General features: G+C 40.7%; 1 protein-coding gene across 7 annotated transcripts in view; it reads right to left on the reverse strand.

Moving 5' to 3' along the window:
- The window catches only part of KRCC1 (lysine rich coiled-coil 1), a 48,303-nt gene that overhangs the window by 15,691 nt on the left and 13,999 nt on the right, over window positions 1-18,613 (reverse strand). For 6 of the 7 annotated variants that reach the window (XR_006280614.1, XR_006280613.1, XR_005292640.2 and 3 more), the window contains exons 2-4: window positions 6,980-7,086; window positions 599-706; window positions 335-509 (exon numbers count right to left, since the gene is read on the reverse strand). Coding sequence is in view for 1 of the 7 variants with exons in the window: in XM_038399944.2 (XP_038255872.1) it covers window positions 335-509; window positions 599-706; window positions 6,980-7,086 (390 nt within the window). In the remaining 6 variants the exon portion in view is untranslated. Of the gene's footprint in view, window positions 1-334; window positions 510-598; window positions 707-941; window positions 1,207-6,979; window positions 7,087-18,613 lie in introns of those variants that run through there. The other variant, XR_006280616.1, reaches the window with a different exon arrangement.

Below are 18,613 nucleotides of genomic sequence, written 5' to 3' on the forward strand. Positions count from 1 at the left end.
TACCCCAAGAGCAGAAGTGTAATTTGCATTTCAGATGGAAAAATGGAGACATTTGCCTACAGCCACAGTCAATGGAAGAGCAGGGATTATAATGTAAGGGTCCCTGACTCCCAGTCCTTTGCTATGGACTTGCTGACTCTGATTAAGCAACAGTGTCTTCAGTCTTTCACTTGATGGTTGCATCTTGAGTTGTCATACCTTCTGCTACACTTCAATAAAAGCACAGTGAAGTAGTAGTGCTGGGAAGATGGTTAATGCTTCACTTTATCTGTTTCAGAGAAGTGACAATAAAATACATGCACCATGTAGGACACAAAGCCCATTTAGTTCTCACCTGTTTGTGGTTGAGTGTTCTGTGCAGGCACTTGAGGTTGGTCTCCTGATAATTGCTTCAGCTTTTTGGCATGTATTTTTCCCAGGTAATGAGACTGAGCAACAACTGGAGAAGTAAAAATCATGTTGCAAAGATTGCAATATTTGTTTTTGTCCACTACTCCACTCCCATCCACCTGAAACCAAAGACAAGCTCAGTTACAAGGGTTCAACAACAAAGAGCTCATTTAACATCTTAGCCAGAGATCTGAAGAGGAAATGTTACCTGAAAGTTCACATGATCTGGTCTCTTCTGTTTGCCAGGCTCTTGTCCATCATCTTGTTCACTGTGCATTTGGAAATAAAGGCGAACTTTCTGAGCATGCTTTTTGCCCTGGAAAGAGAAAAATTATTCCTACTCCATTAACAAGAACCCATGTGCTGATTTACCCAGAAACTAAGATTTGCTTTGTCAAAATCTGAGAATTCCCGTTCTTTCCCTTCCTTCATGGTCCACAGAGAGAACAGGAAGCTCTGCACTGCCCTCAGCATACTCATAACACTTGCAGCTCTGCATTAAGACAATGACTATAATCTAAATCTCATGCTTCAAGGCTTCAGCTGGTTACCTGAAGGGGTCAGGAAGGAATCCTCCTCCCCCTCATCCCTGTATCACAACTGGCCAGATGTATTCTGGGTTGGGGGCTTTTTTTGTTTGTTTTGCGTTCCTCTGAAGCATGAGGGATGGGCCACAGCTGTAGACAAGACACCGATACTCTGAGTTGGTTCAGATAATCCCCTCAGATGTTTGGCGGGTAGGTCTTGTTCACATGCTCAGGGACAAACTGGTTGCCAGATTTGTCAGATAATCGTAATAAACGTACTGGTCCATTACTAGATAGAAATAGTAGAATTATCAATAATGATGCTGAAAAGACAAACATCCAATAAATATCGGTTCCATATTTGGGAAAAAACAGATGATGTAGTCATATCATACGATAACCCTTGTTCCATTCCACTAGTATCTCAGGAGGATGTTAAACAGCACCTTACATACATACATACATAAAGCCATACATTTTTAAATCAGCAGGCTCAGATACCTTGCATCTAAGAGTTTTAAAAGAGCTTGCTGAGGAGCTCACTGAACTGTTAGTGTTGATTTTTAATAATTCTTGGAACACTGAGGAAGAAGTTCCAGAAGAAAGCAAATATGGGGTCAATATTTAAAAAGGGAAAATGCGATAACCTGGGTAATTACAGGCCGGTCAATCTGACACTGATCCTTGGCAAGATAACGGAGCTAGTCATATGGGACTGGATTAATAAAGAATTAACAGAGGGTAACAATTAATGCCAACCAACATAGTGTTATGGAAAGTATATACTGTAAAACTAACTTTTTTAGATGAGATTACAAATTTGGCTGATAAAGATAACGTAGATAGACTTCTACAACATTTTGATTAAAAAAACTAGAATATAAAATTAACCTGGCACTTATTAAATAGGTTAAAAGCTAGCTAACTGATATGTCTCAATATGTAATTGTAAGTGAGGCATCAACATACAGTGGGTGTGTTCTAGAGGGATCCTTCTGGGATTGGTTCTCTGATTCATGCTATTTAATATTTTTAATCAATGATCCGGAAGAGAACATAAAATAACTGCTGATAAAATTTGCAGATGACAATGATTTGGGGAGTGGTGAATGAAGAAGAGAACAGGTCATTGACATAGAGCAATCTGGATTGCTTGGTAAAGCGAATGCAAGAAAACAATATGCATTTTAATCTGGCAAATGTAAATATATACATTTAGGAACAAAGAATGTATGCCACACTTATAGGATGGGGGACTATCCTGGGAAGAAGTGACTCTGAAAAAGACTTGGGGATCATGGTGGATAATCTGATGAATGTGAGTTCCCAGTGTGATGCTGTGGCCAAAAAGGCTGACATGATCCTTGGATTCATAAACAGTGGACCCTAAAGTAGGAGCAAAGATGGTGTTTTACCTCTGTATTGGCACTGGTGCAATCACAGCTGAAATACTGTGTCTGCTGCTGGGTTCACAATTCAAGAAGAATATTGATAAATTGTAGAGAGTTCAGAGAAGAGCCATGAGAATGATTAAAGGATTAGATAACATGCCTTACAGTGATAAGATAAATATCATGAGCTCCTTGTGAATAACAGAGAGAAGTTTAAGGGGTGACTTGATCACTGTCTAGAAGCATCTACATGGGGAACAAATATTTGACAATTTGCTCTTCAATCTAGCAGAGAAAAGTATAACATGATCCACTGGCTGGAAGTTGAAGCTAGACAAATTAAGATAGACAAATTAAGACTGGAAATAAATTTTTAACAGTGAGGATAATTAACCATTGGAACAATTTATCAAAAATTTATCAAGGATTATCCACCACTGGCAATTTTTAAATCAAGACTGGATGTTTTTCTAAAAGATCTGCTTTAGAAATTATTTTAAAGGACGTTTATGGGGTGTGTTATACAGGAGGTCAGACTAGATGATCACAGTGGTCCCTCCAGGCCTTGTAATCTATTAATCTGACCGTGGTTGGGAAGGATTTTTTCCCCAGGTAGACTGGCAGGGACCTTTGTGGATTTTCACCTTCCTCTGCAGCATGGGGCCTGGTTCTCCTGCTAGGATCTTCTGGGCATATCTCAACTAATCAATTCTGTTATTGCATTGGTCATGTCACCTCAGTCTCTCCTGTTCTCTGCTTAGGGCACATAAATGTTTAGTCTCCTGAGGACTGAAATGCTTTGGTCTAAACCAAGTTATTGGACTCAACATAGAGGTAACTAGGTGAAATTTAATGACCTGTGTTACACAGGAGGTCAGACTAGATGATCTAATGGTCCTTTTTGGCCTTAAACTCTATGAAAAGCTGCTTTCATACTTACAGATTGTATTGATATAGCAAGAGAGCCACAACTGGATAAAGACTGTATAATAATATTTATTAATCATAGAATCATAGGACTGGAAGGGACCTCAAGAGGTCATCTAGTCCTAGTCCTGCCATGAGTGCAGGGAACAAGCATTATCTAGATCAGTGGTTCTAAAAGCCGGTCCACCGCTTGTTCAGGGAAAGCCCCTGGCGGGCCGGGCCGGGCCGGTTTGTTTACCTGCCGCGTCAGTAGTTTCGGCCGATTGCAGCTCCCACTGGCTGCGGTTTGCCGCTCCAGGCCAAAAGGGGCTGTGGGAAGGCCAGCACATCCCTCGGCCCGCGTCGCTTCCCACAGCGCCCATTGGCCTGGAGCGGCAAACCGCGGCCAATGGGAGCCATGATCGGCCGAACCTGCTGACGGAGCAGGTAAACAAACCGGCCCGGCCTGCCAGGGGCTTTCCCTGAACAAGCGGTGGACTGGCTTTGAGAACCACTGATCTAAACCATCCCTGACAGGTGTTTGTCTAACCTGCTCTTAAAAATCTCCAATGATGGAGATTCCACAACCTCCCTAGGCTATTTATTCCCGTGCTTAACCACCCTGAGAGTTAGGAAGTTTTTCCTAATGTCCAACCTAAACTGCCCTTGCTGCAATTTAAGCCCATTGCTTCTTGTCCTATCCTCAGAGGTTAAGAACATTTTTTTCTCCCTCCTCCTTGTAACAACCTTTTCTGTACTTGAAAACTGTAATCATGTCCCCTCTTAGTCTTCTCTTTTCCAGACTAAACAAACCCAATTTTTTCAATCCTCCCTCATAGGTCATGTTTTCTAGACCTTTAATAATTTCTGTTGATCTTCTCTGGACTTTCTCCAATTTGTCCACATCTTTCCTGAAATGTGGTGCCCAGAACTGGACACAATACTCCAGTAGAGGCCTAATCAGCATGGAGTAGAGTGGAAGAATTACTTCTTGTGCTTGTCACCATGAAAGGTTTTCCTCCCTTCCCCCTCCTGCTGCTGGTGATGGCTTATCTTAAGTGATCACTCTCCTTACAGTGTGTATGATAAACCCATTGTTTCATGTTCTCTGTGTGTGTATATCAATCTCCCCTCTGTTTTTTCCACCAAATGCATCTGATGAAGTGAGCTGTAGCTCACGAAAGCTTATGCTCTAATAAATTTGTTAGTCTCTAAGATGCCACAAGTACTCCTTTTCTTTTTGCGAATACAGACTAACACGGCTGCTACTCTGAAACCTGTTCTTGTGTTTTGCTTACAACACTCCTGCTAATACATCCCAGAATGATGTTTGCTGTTTTTGCAACAGTGTAACACTGTTGACTCATATCTGGCTTATGGTCCACTATGATCCCCAGATTCCTTTCCGCAGTACTCTTTCCTAGGCAGTCATTTCTCATTTTCTATGTGTGCAACTGATTGTTTCTTCCTAAATGGAGTACTTTGCATTTGTCCTTATTGAATTTCATCCTATTTATTTCAGACCATGTCTCCAGTTTGTCCAGATCATTTTGAATTTTAATCCTATCCTCCAAATCACTTGCAACCCCTCCCAGCTTGATGTCGTCCGCAAACTTTATAATTGTACTCTCTATGCCATTATCTAAATCATTGATAAAGATATTGAACAGAACCGGACCCACAACTGATCCCTGTGGGACCCCACTTGTTATGCCCTTCCAGCTTGACTGTGAACCACTGATAACTGCTCCCAGAGAGTAGTTTTCCAACCAGTTTTGCACGCACCTTCTAGTAGCTCCATCTAGATTGGATTTCCCTAGTTTGTTTATGAGAAAGTCATGTGAGACAGTATCAAAAGCTTTACTAAAGTCAAGATATACCACATCTACTGCTCCCCCCCCATCCACAAGGCTTGTTATCCTGTCAAAGAAAGTTATCAGGGTGGTTTGACACTATTTATTCTTGACAAATCCATGCTGTTACTTATCACCTTATTTTCTACTAGATGCTTGCAAATTGATTGCTTAATTATTTGCTCCATTATCTTTCTGGGTACAGAAGCTAAGTTAATCAATAATGCTAATATGTAGTGCTTTTATAGGGGTTTCTGTTCAAGGATCTAAAAGCAGTCTTTACAGTCACGAGTTAATCCTCACCTTAGTGAAACAAGTATCCCTTCCATCTCTCTACAACAGATGGAGACACTGAAGCGTGGACAGGCTAAGAAACATACACAAGATCTCAGAGAAAGTCTATTGCAGAATGAAGACGAGAACCCAGCTCTCCTGCTTCTCACTCTTGTGCCTTAACCACAAGGCCATTCTGCCTCCCAGTAGGAAGGATCCTACATTTTTCAGTTCCTTTTTAATTCTGGAGGTGCCATCTCATACCACGCCCTATCTTGGTAAAACACAGCTGCACATATGTTCCAGGATATGGTAGTCACCTGTTGGCCAACATGTCATTTACCTGCTCTGAGCGGATACTATCCAAACAGATGCCATGGCTTCAGAGGAGCAATCCCAGGCTGCCCATACAAAGCCACCAAAGAGAACGAGATCCTGCTACACACGAGTTTGATGCTGGCTAAAACATTGACTCAGAAAACACTATCAGTATGGAAAACAGCCTTTCCCCCTGTAATGGTGAAGTCATTAGGATATCTGCATCCTCAGTTGAGGTCAGATTCAACAAAGGGTATGTCTGCACTACAAAAAACAAAATGGTGTGTTCTTAGCTCAGGTTAACTATCTGGGTTAAAACAACAGTGAAGACACAGCAACTCTGTTTTTAACTCAGGTTAGCAGCTTGAGTTAAACCTCAAGCTCCCCTAAAGGCTTTAAGTTGAGTTGCTAACTCAAGTGAAAAGCTGACTTGCCATGTCTTCATTGCTATTTTAACCCGAGTTAAGAACATACTTTTTTTTTTTTTTTTCAGCGAAGACATATCCCAGAAGAGAGAAACTCATGCTGAAGCCTGATCCCTATGAGGTGCTGAGTGTCTTTGACTCCACCTGAAGTGAACAAGAGTTAAGGGCACTCAGCACCTTGCTGGAGCAAGTCCAGTAGACAGTAGATAACAATAATGAACTCCCAAGGTAGTAGACATTCTGAACTTCTTTAACTTGTGAAGATGGAGAGTGAAAAAATGATATTGCTTTGGCTCAAACTTGAGGAAATACTAGTGCCTGGGAACCTCTGTACAGACAAAGGATCCCATGTAAAGGCAAAGTACATTTATGACAAAAAAGTATTCACCCAAGATATTTATTAGTTCCAAGACAAAGCCTTCAGCATGATTTATAGTTCACTGTGTCCTATGATCTACTTAGGACAGGGGTTCTCAAACTGGGGGTTGGGACCCCTCAGGGGGTCGTGAGGTTATTACATGGGGGGGTCATGAACTGTCAGCCTCCACCACAAACCCCACTTTGCTCCAGCATTTATAATGGTGTTAAATATATTAAAAAGTGTTTTTAATTTATAAGGGGGAGGCCACACTCAGAGGCTTGCTATGTGAAAGGGGTCACCAGTACAAAAGTTTTAGAACTACTGACTTAGAACATGTGTACAACGCTTCAGCTGCAGTAACTGTAACTGATCCTGGTAGTTATAGTATGCAATTCTGGTCACCATCCAACCATGATGATGAGTCTTGGATAACTCACTACAAAAAGCCGTAAGTGACCCATATGCAATGCAATTGTCACTGGAAAAAAATAGGTAGCATTATGTAGGAGGACACTGAAATACCCTTATGGCTTACCTCGTAATGTGAAATTCTTTGCGACTCAAACTGCAGCACAGCCCCGCACACTTTACAGAAGGTGTCTGTGAAAAGCTCTTTTCTCGTCGCCTCGTCCAACGAACCACCTAAAATCAAAGGTTAGAGAGAGGAGCTAGGACAAGAAAGATTTTCATTTCTTTACTTAAGAGACATACCAGCCGCTGTTGATGTTCACATATTTACATCCAATGCAATATGATGAAACAAAGGTCCATTCACTGAACTGTAATATATTACAGCAAGAAATCACATAGAGCCTGGTTATGTTTTCAAAGGACTATTGCAAAGCTACCTAAACCATCTCACCCACAAAATTGCTGCTCTAGTGGACCATCAAGGTATTAGTTGTAGAAAACCGTAAGTGAACTTGGCCCTTATAAAAATAAAGAGATAGCAAAGATTCTGCCCCGATGGTTTAGAGTCCAGTTCAGATGGATTGGAAACAGTTTGAAAGGAATGGGATGGGAACAGGCCCTTAAATAGGACTGAAGTAGTACACAGGTCCTGTGCTAGCCCTCTGCACAGTAGTGAATTTCACCGTGAGTGTGGGAAGGCTTGGCAAAAGAAGTGCATTTTGAAGGACAGATTTGAAGGAAGATGAGAAAGTTGCTAGACACAACTAAGAGGAAGACACTGAGCTTGACAGCTTGCACCCGCCCACCTCCCAGGCTTTCCAATAAGCCCGTCCTGCTGCTCTGAGTGGCAAGGTAAGGGGAGGGGGTTGGGCGGGGGTTGGATAAAGGGAAGGAGGTCCTGGGGGGCAGTCAGGGGACAGGGAGAGGTTGGTGGGGCAGAGGTTCAGGGGTGGGGCAGTCAGGAAACTGGGAGCAGGGCAGATTGGATAGGGGGTGGGGTCCGAAGGGGGGTTGCAGTTAGGGACAGGGGTCCCAGGAGGGGGCAGTCAGGGGACAAGGAGCAGGAGGGGTTGGATGGGGATGGGAAGTGGGAGGGGGCCAGGCTGTTTGGGGAGGCACAGCCTTCCCTACCCGGCCCTCCATACTGTTTCGCAACCCCAATGTAGCCTTTGGGCCAAAAAGTTTGCCCACTCCTGCTCTGAATGATATTCCCTCTGCTAACACTAGGGAGAACACAGTTATCAGCTTATCTGTGAAGTCAAAATACCCGTTATAAAGGAATGTTTTTAGACATATTCAAAACACTTCTATTAATCAAGCATGCATTTAATACAAGCAGTACAACCTAGGAATGAACTGACAGTTGCAATCATCTCACTGAAAAGGGACACCATTTCGCTCCTACAGAATGGAAGCCTGAAGTATGGGACTATAAAACCACTTTGCATGTTGCTTTCGTATCAGTTTAACAATCCAAAGAAAAGCTTCTACCACAAAGTCTTGATGCACTTGCACAACGTGGGGATTTGCAGACGCACAAATCTTTATTATTGTATCTATGCATATGTACAGCCCTGACTTGCACACAACTACTGGTTGATCTATAACTGCATTTCATGAGCAGGGACCTTAAAAAATGTGGTCCTTACAGTCTTCTGTGTTGGGTTCCCACACTGATTGTGTGACAAATGTTGTATTTCAGCAAGATGTCCAGTCACCAGTCACTGGCTCAAAAATATTATTTCCAAATGCAAACTTTATTTTCAAACACTTTTCATGAGTTACATTGGCCAGATGCTTAATTCTAATCATGCTTTTCATTTCTCTAGCACTATCCATCCAATAACTGTAAAACACTTGGGAGATTCATGTATTTAGTCTCATCCCTGTCAAATGGAGAGAGTAAAATGACTTGCTCCGAGCCACACAAGAAGTCCAACTCAGAGCTGGGAAGAGAGCCAAGATTTCATGATTCTCAGCTCTGTGCTTTAGTACAAGCCTACATAAGTCTCCAAAAGTTACGAACTTTCTACAAAACTGGATCAGTTTGCTTAAAGGAAGGCCCCTTATCCTGCATAATTAGCAAGAGCACTGAACAGTAAGGGGATGTCTATACTAGGGAAATATATACGAAGGAGAACTCTTTTTTTAAAAAACTGAATTGGAATGTAAGTGAATAATTGTGATAATATTACCATGGGCAATGGCGGCCTTATTTACCACTGGAAAATGTTTGCAATATTTCTTTGTTTTGAACAGGGAAACTCAGACAATCTTTCCTGTACCACTCAAGAACATTTATTGTAAATATGGTCTCATGACCATAGATCCACATTGCACAGATTTCTTAGCAGAGAAAAAAGTATGCAAAAGTATGTGCTGTCAAGCATTTCTATAGCACACCTATGAATCCTGACATGGAATGCAAAAGCAAAAAAAAAGTTATAGCGTTAGCAGCAGGGAATATGGATCTGGTGGTTTCAAGGAACTGAGTTGAAACAATTAACTGGATGCCATAAAGTTATGTTTTACATTGTATGCCTACAAAAAACTAACACTGATTTGATATTTGGTTTTATAAGGAATAGCAGGTCTCCTGAACTTCCAGTCCAACAAGAAGTTGCACTATTAATAGGCAGTCACTTCTTGAAGATATGCGTTTAGATTCTCAATACAGTGCAGGGGATTGGGACACAAATCTTCCATAAGTTTTAGTGGAAAATTTGTCTAAATCCCCCAGACTGCTTCGAAAATCTTAACCATAGTACTTAAACTATGCATCACCTGAACCGAACAGATGCTGGTGTACAGTGGGCATTTTTTATTTCTTGTCAATGCAATTCGGGGTGGGGTCTGTGTAAAAGTAGAATTTTGTTACCATAGCTTCTCTTATTCTAGTCTCATTTTTTCCTATCCTTTTAAAGCATACTGACTACATAACAAGGTCTGATTGTGAGCCACCATTAGTATAGTAATAGCACCTAAAAAAGACTAGCCAAAATTTTCAAAAAATGGATGCTGAAGTTCCCACATCCACATTCGAGAATAAATGGCCTGTTTTTCCAAGAGCACTGAGCGCCCAGCAGCCTCAATTGACTTCAGTGGGATAAAAAAGTCAAAATATAAATGTAGGACTTCTGCTTGAGTTCTAAACTTCAATCCAGAGTTTATGAGCAATTCAATGGTCTTGTAAAAGTCTGTATCAGTATATCAAACTCAATATATGTTAGATTTTTATGGTATGCCTACAGTCATGGTATCTAAGTGCTGCACAAAATTAATGGACATTATTACAGAAACTAACATGGCTTTTTTCTCTCCATTCCTCTGGGAGCGTAAGATGACAGCCATCCTTATCATAAAGACTGGGGATCAATGAGGTATGATTTTTTTATGTGCAAAAGACTATCGTAGTCATGTTTCAAGAAACTGGAGTTTGAACTATTGGTATTTTTCCATTTGTAATTTCTATGGCTCTGCTTATTCCTAGATTGCCCTTTTCAGCTAAACACAGAAGTGAGTGTATGATTTTTAAGCTTCTCAGTCCTAAAAATAATCACACGGAAGCCTGGTTTACACCTAAACTTTAGATTGACCTAGCTACGTCATTCAGGGGTGTGAAAAATTCATACCCGTGTAATGTAGTTATGTCAGCCTAAGCCATGGTGTAGACACAGCTAGGCTGACAGAAAAATTCTTCCATCCACTTAGCTACTTTCTCTCACAAGGGTGGATTATCTACAGCAATGGAAAGACTATAGCTGTGTTGCTGTAGTGTAGACATAACCTAAGGGTCACATGAGAAAAGTAACTGCATTTCAGGTACACTGTATGCTTTTCCCTTCTTGTGCTGGCAAACAGCTAACACCTGCTGGCTGGCTACTCTCTGGGTCAAGCAACTTTAATTTTACATTATAAGCACTCTGGGGAACAGCAGATGAACATTTCCCTCTGGTGATTGCCAAGAACTGTTGCACTATAAATGGCATTCTTTATTTATCAGAGAATGAATGGAGTGCTGCAAATCAAAGTCAGCATTTAGACAGGTCCATTTGCAGTCCTTATCTCACCGATAACAAAAATTAAAGGTGGAGGAGGGCTATTAATTGATCTAGTTCATTCCCCTTTAAGAGTGGGTGGGGGGGGGGTCAATACAATTTACTGATGCTTCTTGCGAGTCACACTACCACTCAGCTGTATGCACACAACAAGCAATGATGTGCTATTATGATGTGGTGTTAACTTCACTTTGCTATTAACATGCTGCAAAGAGAAGCTGACTAATCCTACTCAGTTTTTCTTTGTAGCAGTGTCAAACTGTGTCAAACTTCCAACAGGACACAGACTAGGACTAGTCAGCTTCCCCTCTTCATTAAACTAAGATATTGTTTCAAGAAAAAAAAATGACTAGGGCACAGGAATTGCCGTACAAGATCAGAATAGCGGTCAATCTATTCTGGTACCCTGTTTCTGACAGTGGCCAAACCAGATACCTCAGAGGAATCTGGTGCAAGAAACACTGTAATGGCCAATTATGAAATAACCTACAACAGAATATTTTTTTCTAGCTCTCAGTCACTTGTTTGTCCCTGAAGCCCGAGGGTTTGTGCGTTTCAGGACAAAAAAAATCCCATAAACTAATGAAGATCAGGAAGCTTTCTACATGGGTAGGTTATACCACAACTACTCATTGCAGAGTTTCTTGCATCTTCCTCTAATGCAGCTAGTACCGGCCACTGTCAGAAATAAATATTGGATTAGAGAAATCACTGGTCTGATTTGGTATTGTAATTCCTAATGTTTTCTCTTAAACCATTTCTAATCCTTTTCTGAATCCTGCTATGCTCTTGTCCTCAATGATATCTCATGGTAATGACTTCCTCTGGTTAACTGTCTTGCATTAAAAAAGAAGAAAATCTTACCAGTTTTAAATGTTGCCTTTCATTTTCAATGAGTGTCCCCCTGTTCTTTTATTATGCAAAAGGATAAATAGTAGGACGATACCCCTAGACAATACCATTTTTTATTTTCTATACCTCTATCATGTCACATCTTAGATCCCTCCTTTCTTAGTAGTTCCCATCTTTCCAATCTCTCCGTAGAAGTTTCCATACTTTTGATCAATTTTGTCTTTGCTCTCCAGACATCTCCTCCCTCTCCTATTTTAGCTCTATCTTTTCTCTAATAGGGTAATCACAATCCAGGTGAGAATACATTGAGGAAGTGGCATAATGTTCTCTGCATTATTTTCTATTCTGTTATTTGCACATTTGAACATTTGTAGTATTGCCAACCCCCAAGAGTTCAAAAAAGAGTTGAGCTCAAAGAGATTGATGTAAATATCATGAATTTAAAAAAAAAAAAACAAAAAAACCCAAAAACATAAATTCAGGATTGTTGGTTTTTGGAGCCTTTAGGGTTCACATTCTTCACACCATGACGGCTAGAAACTTTTTCCGCCCCCAAAATGGAAGTTGAGATTTTCACCTAATAACGTGACAAGGAACCAAGGCTTTTGGAGAGACACTTAACTTGAGGAGTCTTCTGATACAATCATAAGAACTGGCAACATTTCTTTACTCTTTTGACTGCTGCTGCACAGTGAGCAGAAATTTATATTGAGTCCTCCACAGTGACAAACAGGTCTTGTTTTTGACTAGTCACAGTTCATTTAGAACCCAGCCATGTACACAGGTAGTTCAAATGATACTTTCCCATGCGCATGACCTTGCATTTGTCAAATTCCCGTGATCAGCATTTTGCATTCTGTTACAAAAAGAAACTGAATAGCACTAGTCATCATCCCTCTACAAGCTTCTGATATGTGAAGCATGACAAAAAGGCAGGAATTTAAAAACAAAAACAAGAGGAAAGGGGGATATATAGCATGCAAAGTTGCAAGTAATATTTTTAATGGGATTTTTTTTTATCATCATCTATATGGTAAATATGGATGAGTAGGTTTGCAAATCAGGCTGGCAAATTGTCATGCTCATGTTGCCAGAGAGCTGAATAGTTTGATTGTTTAGTAGAATTAGGCCAACAATTTTTTTTTTTAACCTAGTTGCCTAAAGTTTGGCTCCTAAATAAGCTTTGTCTAGAGAGGAAAGGTTAAGTTTAGGTCCAACTTAGCTGATATGAGCTTGCTAAGTCTGACAAACTCAACTGCCGCCCCCCCCCCTTATACACACTATACATGCACAGAAACACTTTTAGCTTAGTAACCTGACCTGCTGAAATTGAGTCGAAGGCATTAACATGCGTCTGCGTTAGGAAATGTGGTAGCTAAGCCCAACATAACCGTACCCACTTTTCCTAACCCAGGCAAGCCCTTAAGTGGCCTGATTTTCAAAGATACTGAGCACCTGCAACTCCTACTGAAGCTAGTCAGAACTGTAGATGCTCATCACATCTGGAAAAACACTGAGCTGTTTCCTGGTACTTGACTTTAGGAACCTAAATCTGAAAGTTTTGGCTTTAGGCATGTGAAATATACCTTACCTTTGTGTCAACACAGATTTTAAAGCAAAATATTTATCCAGTAATACACCCCATTATCCAGTGTGTAACATGATAATGCAATAGAAACGTACAGACCAAAATTCAGGCATGGATGCAGCTCCTACTGAAATCTAATCTAGCCAGTACATCACTAAGGCTCTTCAGGGTGGCCTATGCAATCTGAGTCCAGTTCTTAGTGGGCAAGTGTGCACATCACAAAGCCAATGCACTGTCATTCTTTTTGGCATTCCCAGCAGAAATGCCAAGAACTGGAGAATGAATTTACCCTCATCTCCTTTCAGCAATTCCTCAAGGAGGCTACTGACGCATTGTGGCAGCAGAGTGGGGAACTATGCCTTGCCACTGCCTATGATGAACCTGAGAGTACACAGAGGACTTCTGTCTCCAAGACAGCACCTTTTATGACAACTAAATAAACTTTAAAAAATCCGAACTGCCAACCTTTGAATCCAACAGCAACGTTAAGAAGAAACATTACAGAGATACTGAATTCAAAGCGGCAGCCTTGCATGATTGCCATTTTGAACTCAGTATTTTGTCCATGACCACAAAAACTTCATGAAGCATTCCAGGGCATGGGTTCAGATCGCTCTGAGCTAATATTGTGTCATTTAAAGAAGATGCACCCTCACAAAATAGACAAATGATTGTTCCCTACAAAGCGATTGGTCCTCATTTATTGACATTTATATTGATAATGAGAACATCCAGACTTACATTAGATAGGATGAAAACAAAGTGTAGGAGTGATGTAAATCCTCCTGCTTTCGAGCAAAAGTCAATCAGTAGGTGACTGGGGTTACAAAGAAACTTCCCCTTTGGATAGGTTATTCCATAAAGGTCCACTATAAAGTTTCTTACACATTTCTCTGAAGCACTCGCCAGTTAGAAGCAGGACACTGGGCTAGCTGGACAGTTGGCCTGATCTGGCACAGCACTTCTTATCTGCTCTGTTACTGACTTGTCATGTGACCTTGGATAGATCATTTAAGTTTCTGCCTCGGTTTCACCATCTGTAAAATGGAGATTGTAACGTTTACTCATCTATCCCTCAAACAGGGGCTGTGAGACTCAGTATTTTGTGAAGTCCACTGAGATGCTCACAAAGGAAGTGCTATAGAAGTGGAAAATATTAATGATCAGCAATATTGGGAGTAAGGAACAAAATAAAGAAGGGCAAGTTTCTCCCAATCATCATCTTCCTATCCCAGGGTGATATCCTGACCCTGCTGAAATCAGTGGGACTTGTGCCATTGACTTCAATGGGGCTAGAATTTCACTCCATATGTTTATATGTGATATTTAATGAGTCGATTTGGAGATTCTCATGGTCATTAACCAATTTATCCTCGGTACCCTTGGGAAATACAGACCATTGATTTTGTTCTGATCTTAGTGATATTGTGCAGTAGTCTGAGGAGACAAAGCAATAATTCTTGCCTGTGATTTTAGGGCTTACTATATTTGGTCACTACAGAACTCAGCCTATCTCCAATAATGTCCCTTCACAAAATGAATCAGAAGTATATCTGTATAACTTCACTGTAACTCCTGAATATGTAGCTGAACAAATATTTCCTGACACTGCAGTTACAGCTGGTAAGATCAGTCACCATTGCCACTAGAAGTCACAGGATCTGGAGTGTCAGGTTAGAATGACAGTATTTAGGGGCTTCAGAAAAGATGTTTAGATGAGCCTCTTTGGCTAATGCCTGAGAAAAAGTTTTGACTGCATCAATGTATGTGCCCACATGAAAGCAGAGTTAACAATCCACTGTGTGATTTGTATTACAGCAGTCCTAGTGACACCAATCAGGATTACAGCCTCTTTGTGCAGGGTACTGTTCAAACATAAGAAATAGTCCTTTTTCCTGTTTAAAACACACCTCATGCGTGTACAACACAATGGAAGGGGCACGAAGACAAAGGTGACCGTTACAGATCACAAGATTGCATAAGGTAATTGTGGGTCTACGTTCCCATGGGCAGCGAGATTCAGAGTCTGGGTCAACTGACTTGGTCTTGTGCTACAGGGCTAAAAATAGCATTGTAGACATTTGGGCTTGCACTGGAGCCCAGGCTCTGAGACCACCCACTTTGCTGGATTTCAGAGCCCAGAGCAGCAGGGGGAAGGAAGCCTTCCCTGCTCTTATCCATGCCATACCCGTTCTGTTGATATAGCTCACTTCAATTGGGCAGTAATTACAGAATCCACCTGTTTTGCTGGAAGCGGTGGCTGGTAGGAGAAATGAGGGAATAATTGAGAGTTTTGATTCTCTTGCTTTATGCAAATAGATTTAGATAGATTGCCCAAACCTACCTAGTGACTGCTTTTGCTGTTATGCATTTGAATTAATCATAAGGAGATCTAAAGCACTAGATGGGTACTTACTGGTATTATTTTATATATCAAAATGAATATAGCTGTGTCAAAAGAATTGAAATTCACAAGCAGGAAGAAAAAATATCCAATTGTTGGTTCAATTATGTAAAGACTAATTGTTGGATATTTGTGCATTTCAGTAGAACTGCTGAAACTAATCAAATGTTATAAATTCAAACTCCAAGTCTTCCAAATAAGTTATTACAGAGGGTTGGGGCCCTAAAGCAGAGAGAAGAGATGAATCTAGAGATGGATTCAGAAGAGGCAGAGCGGTGAGAAAGCTGTTCCAGAAGGTGGAAATAGCAGGGAAAAAGCACCCAAGCCTCCCCCCCCCAAAGAGGAGGGACAGTGAAGTCAAGCAATCCAGGAGCACAGGATAGAGCCAGTTTCTTATAATTCATTATTACTGAAAGTTTGCTCTGTACTTCCCTGTTATTGTTGAATAATCCACAGACCAGATACATTAATAAAGCCCTTTAAAAATGGGCCCAACAGAGAAACAGAACCATAGAAGAAGGGAAGGAACAGAACAGCTGTCCTCCAACAGTGACCACTTGGCACTGGGCCCCAGAGAACTGGCTAACTACACATTGCTAACTTTCCTCCATAGTTTCCAGGTGCTACATCATATTAAAGGCAACTAATGCATACAATTAATTGCTGTACTTGCCACAGTGATGATGTGCAATTGCAAATGGTAGAGGATGTGGTTTAGGTGACAGGGAATGGGGGCGTTCATGTTCTTAAAGCCTAGTAAGATGTGACTGTGCTCCACGCTATGAAAAAGTATGAGAACTCCTGAATGAGGACAATTTAAATCACATCCTGAACCTCAGCACTACTTGATTGATCACTGCCTTTGGCATCATGCCCTGCATGCCATTTATGTAATGTTCCTGAGTACACACATTGTAGTGCTTCTAATGTAGATAAAACTATAGACATTGCCTATTCACCAGAAATATTTACTGCCTTTTTACACCCTTATTATTGAAGTTTACCAGGCATCTGTGTGAATCAGGTCTCAATTCAGGTCATTGTATTTGGCCAAAACACCCACAGACAATGACAACACCTTTCCCTCTTATGGCCAGTTATGGGAAAAGACTTGCACCGATAGTGTAATAATGGTAGATATGAACATCTTAAGGCTAACCACAAGAAAGTGCTCTTAAAAGGCTGACACACAACAATGGTGTTGTGATGATTCCAGAGAAACACAGTGCTGCCATGGCACAATATATATATATTCCCAGGCTCAGAATTTTGGCATGCAAGACAGTTATTTATTACTCTGAAAAATGCAACGCTACATTAATAAGGAGAACCCATTGGGCCAAACCCTGCTGCGCTTCCTAAGGCAAAGCTTGCAGTGAAGCGAGTTTAACTGGACCTTACCTGGGCCAGCTGTAAAGTATGCTGCTTTGAAGCATATATTCTATGGGTAGTTTACGTTTTGAAAACTTTTAACCACTTGTGAGAGATACCAAAGAGGCAGCTCAGGAAAGCAGAGTCCCCTGCTGATCAGCAGAAGATACACAGACACTGTAATTTCCCTATACAGTCCTGCCATTCTATGTTAGAAGGTCCACCATTAGGCATGTGGGCTGTGAGTCACTACTATGTCTCTTTAGTGCGTGACTTCTCTCTGCTGAGAATGCTAACAGTGCCTGTTACAATGTAAACTTCCGGTACTGAGACCAGAGTAACTGTGGACCATAAACAACTAATTTCACACAGGCCTCTGAACAGTCCTCAACTGAAGAGATTTTTGTCCATTCTGACCATGTTTTGAACTATGATTTGGAGGTGAAATGCTCCAGATTGCATTACCAATCACACCATCCAAATTACTACCGTGACTACTAACTGTATTAATAATGGATTAATGAATGTGTGTATAAACATCAGTATATGTTAGTGGATAGTGTTTAAATATAAATTTTGGTGTGTTAATGCTGTTCTGCACATTAGTGACAACAACAGGATAAAAGCAAGAAATTTCACACCTGAGTGTGATATACTATACAATACATATGCAAAAGAGGACACAACAGGGTAAATTAAACCAGAACTCAGTTGTACTTACAAAGAAGAAACAATTGTCTTGTGGTTAAACCACAGGACTTCCACCAGGACAACTTGGTTCTAGTCTCAGCTCCACGATACGGTTGTTACCTTGGAAAAAGAAAAGGAGGACTTGTGGTACCTTAGAGACTAACAAATTTATTTGAGCATCTGATGAAGTGAGCTGTAGCTCACGAAAGCTTATGCTCAAATAAATTTGTTAGTCTCTAAGGTGCCACAAATCCTCCTTTTCTTTTTGCGGATACAGACTAACATGGCTGCTACTCTGAAACTTGTTACCTTGGGTAAGTCACCTTTATCTGGACAAAGCTTTTCAAATGCAACTAATTTTATCTAAATTCATACTATATTTAGGTGCCTCACTTTAAGCTTAAAAACGTGTTTCCTCATCTGAAACATGAGAAAAATAGTTACCTACCTCATGAGGGTGAGATCAGACTAATTCATTTTAATTTGAAAGATTTCTTTGAGATCTTCAACCAGATGAATGCTAAGAGAAAATAATTATCCTAGTTTTCGGAGTAAATGTAACTCAAATTCCTCGCATTATTCTTTTCAGTCCAAATCTTAACATTCTCTCTGATTAAATTCCTTCATCTTAAAAACCAATGAGTAAGTGCTTTGAAGATCAGAAGTGTTCTGTAATCTCTTCCAAATTCAAATATACATACCAGTTGTTGCACACTAGCACTGCTTGACTACTCAAGAATGTCAATACATAAGTGAAAGAACTGAAAGCTCCATTTCTTCCAGCCTAAGAACTCA

Source organism: Dermochelys coriacea, chromosome 4 (genome assembly GCF_009764565.3).
Source record: "Dermochelys coriacea isolate rDerCor1 chromosome 4, rDerCor1.pri.v4, whole genome shotgun sequence".
NCBI lineage: Eukaryota > Metazoa > Chordata > Testudines > Dermochelyidae > Dermochelys > Dermochelys coriacea.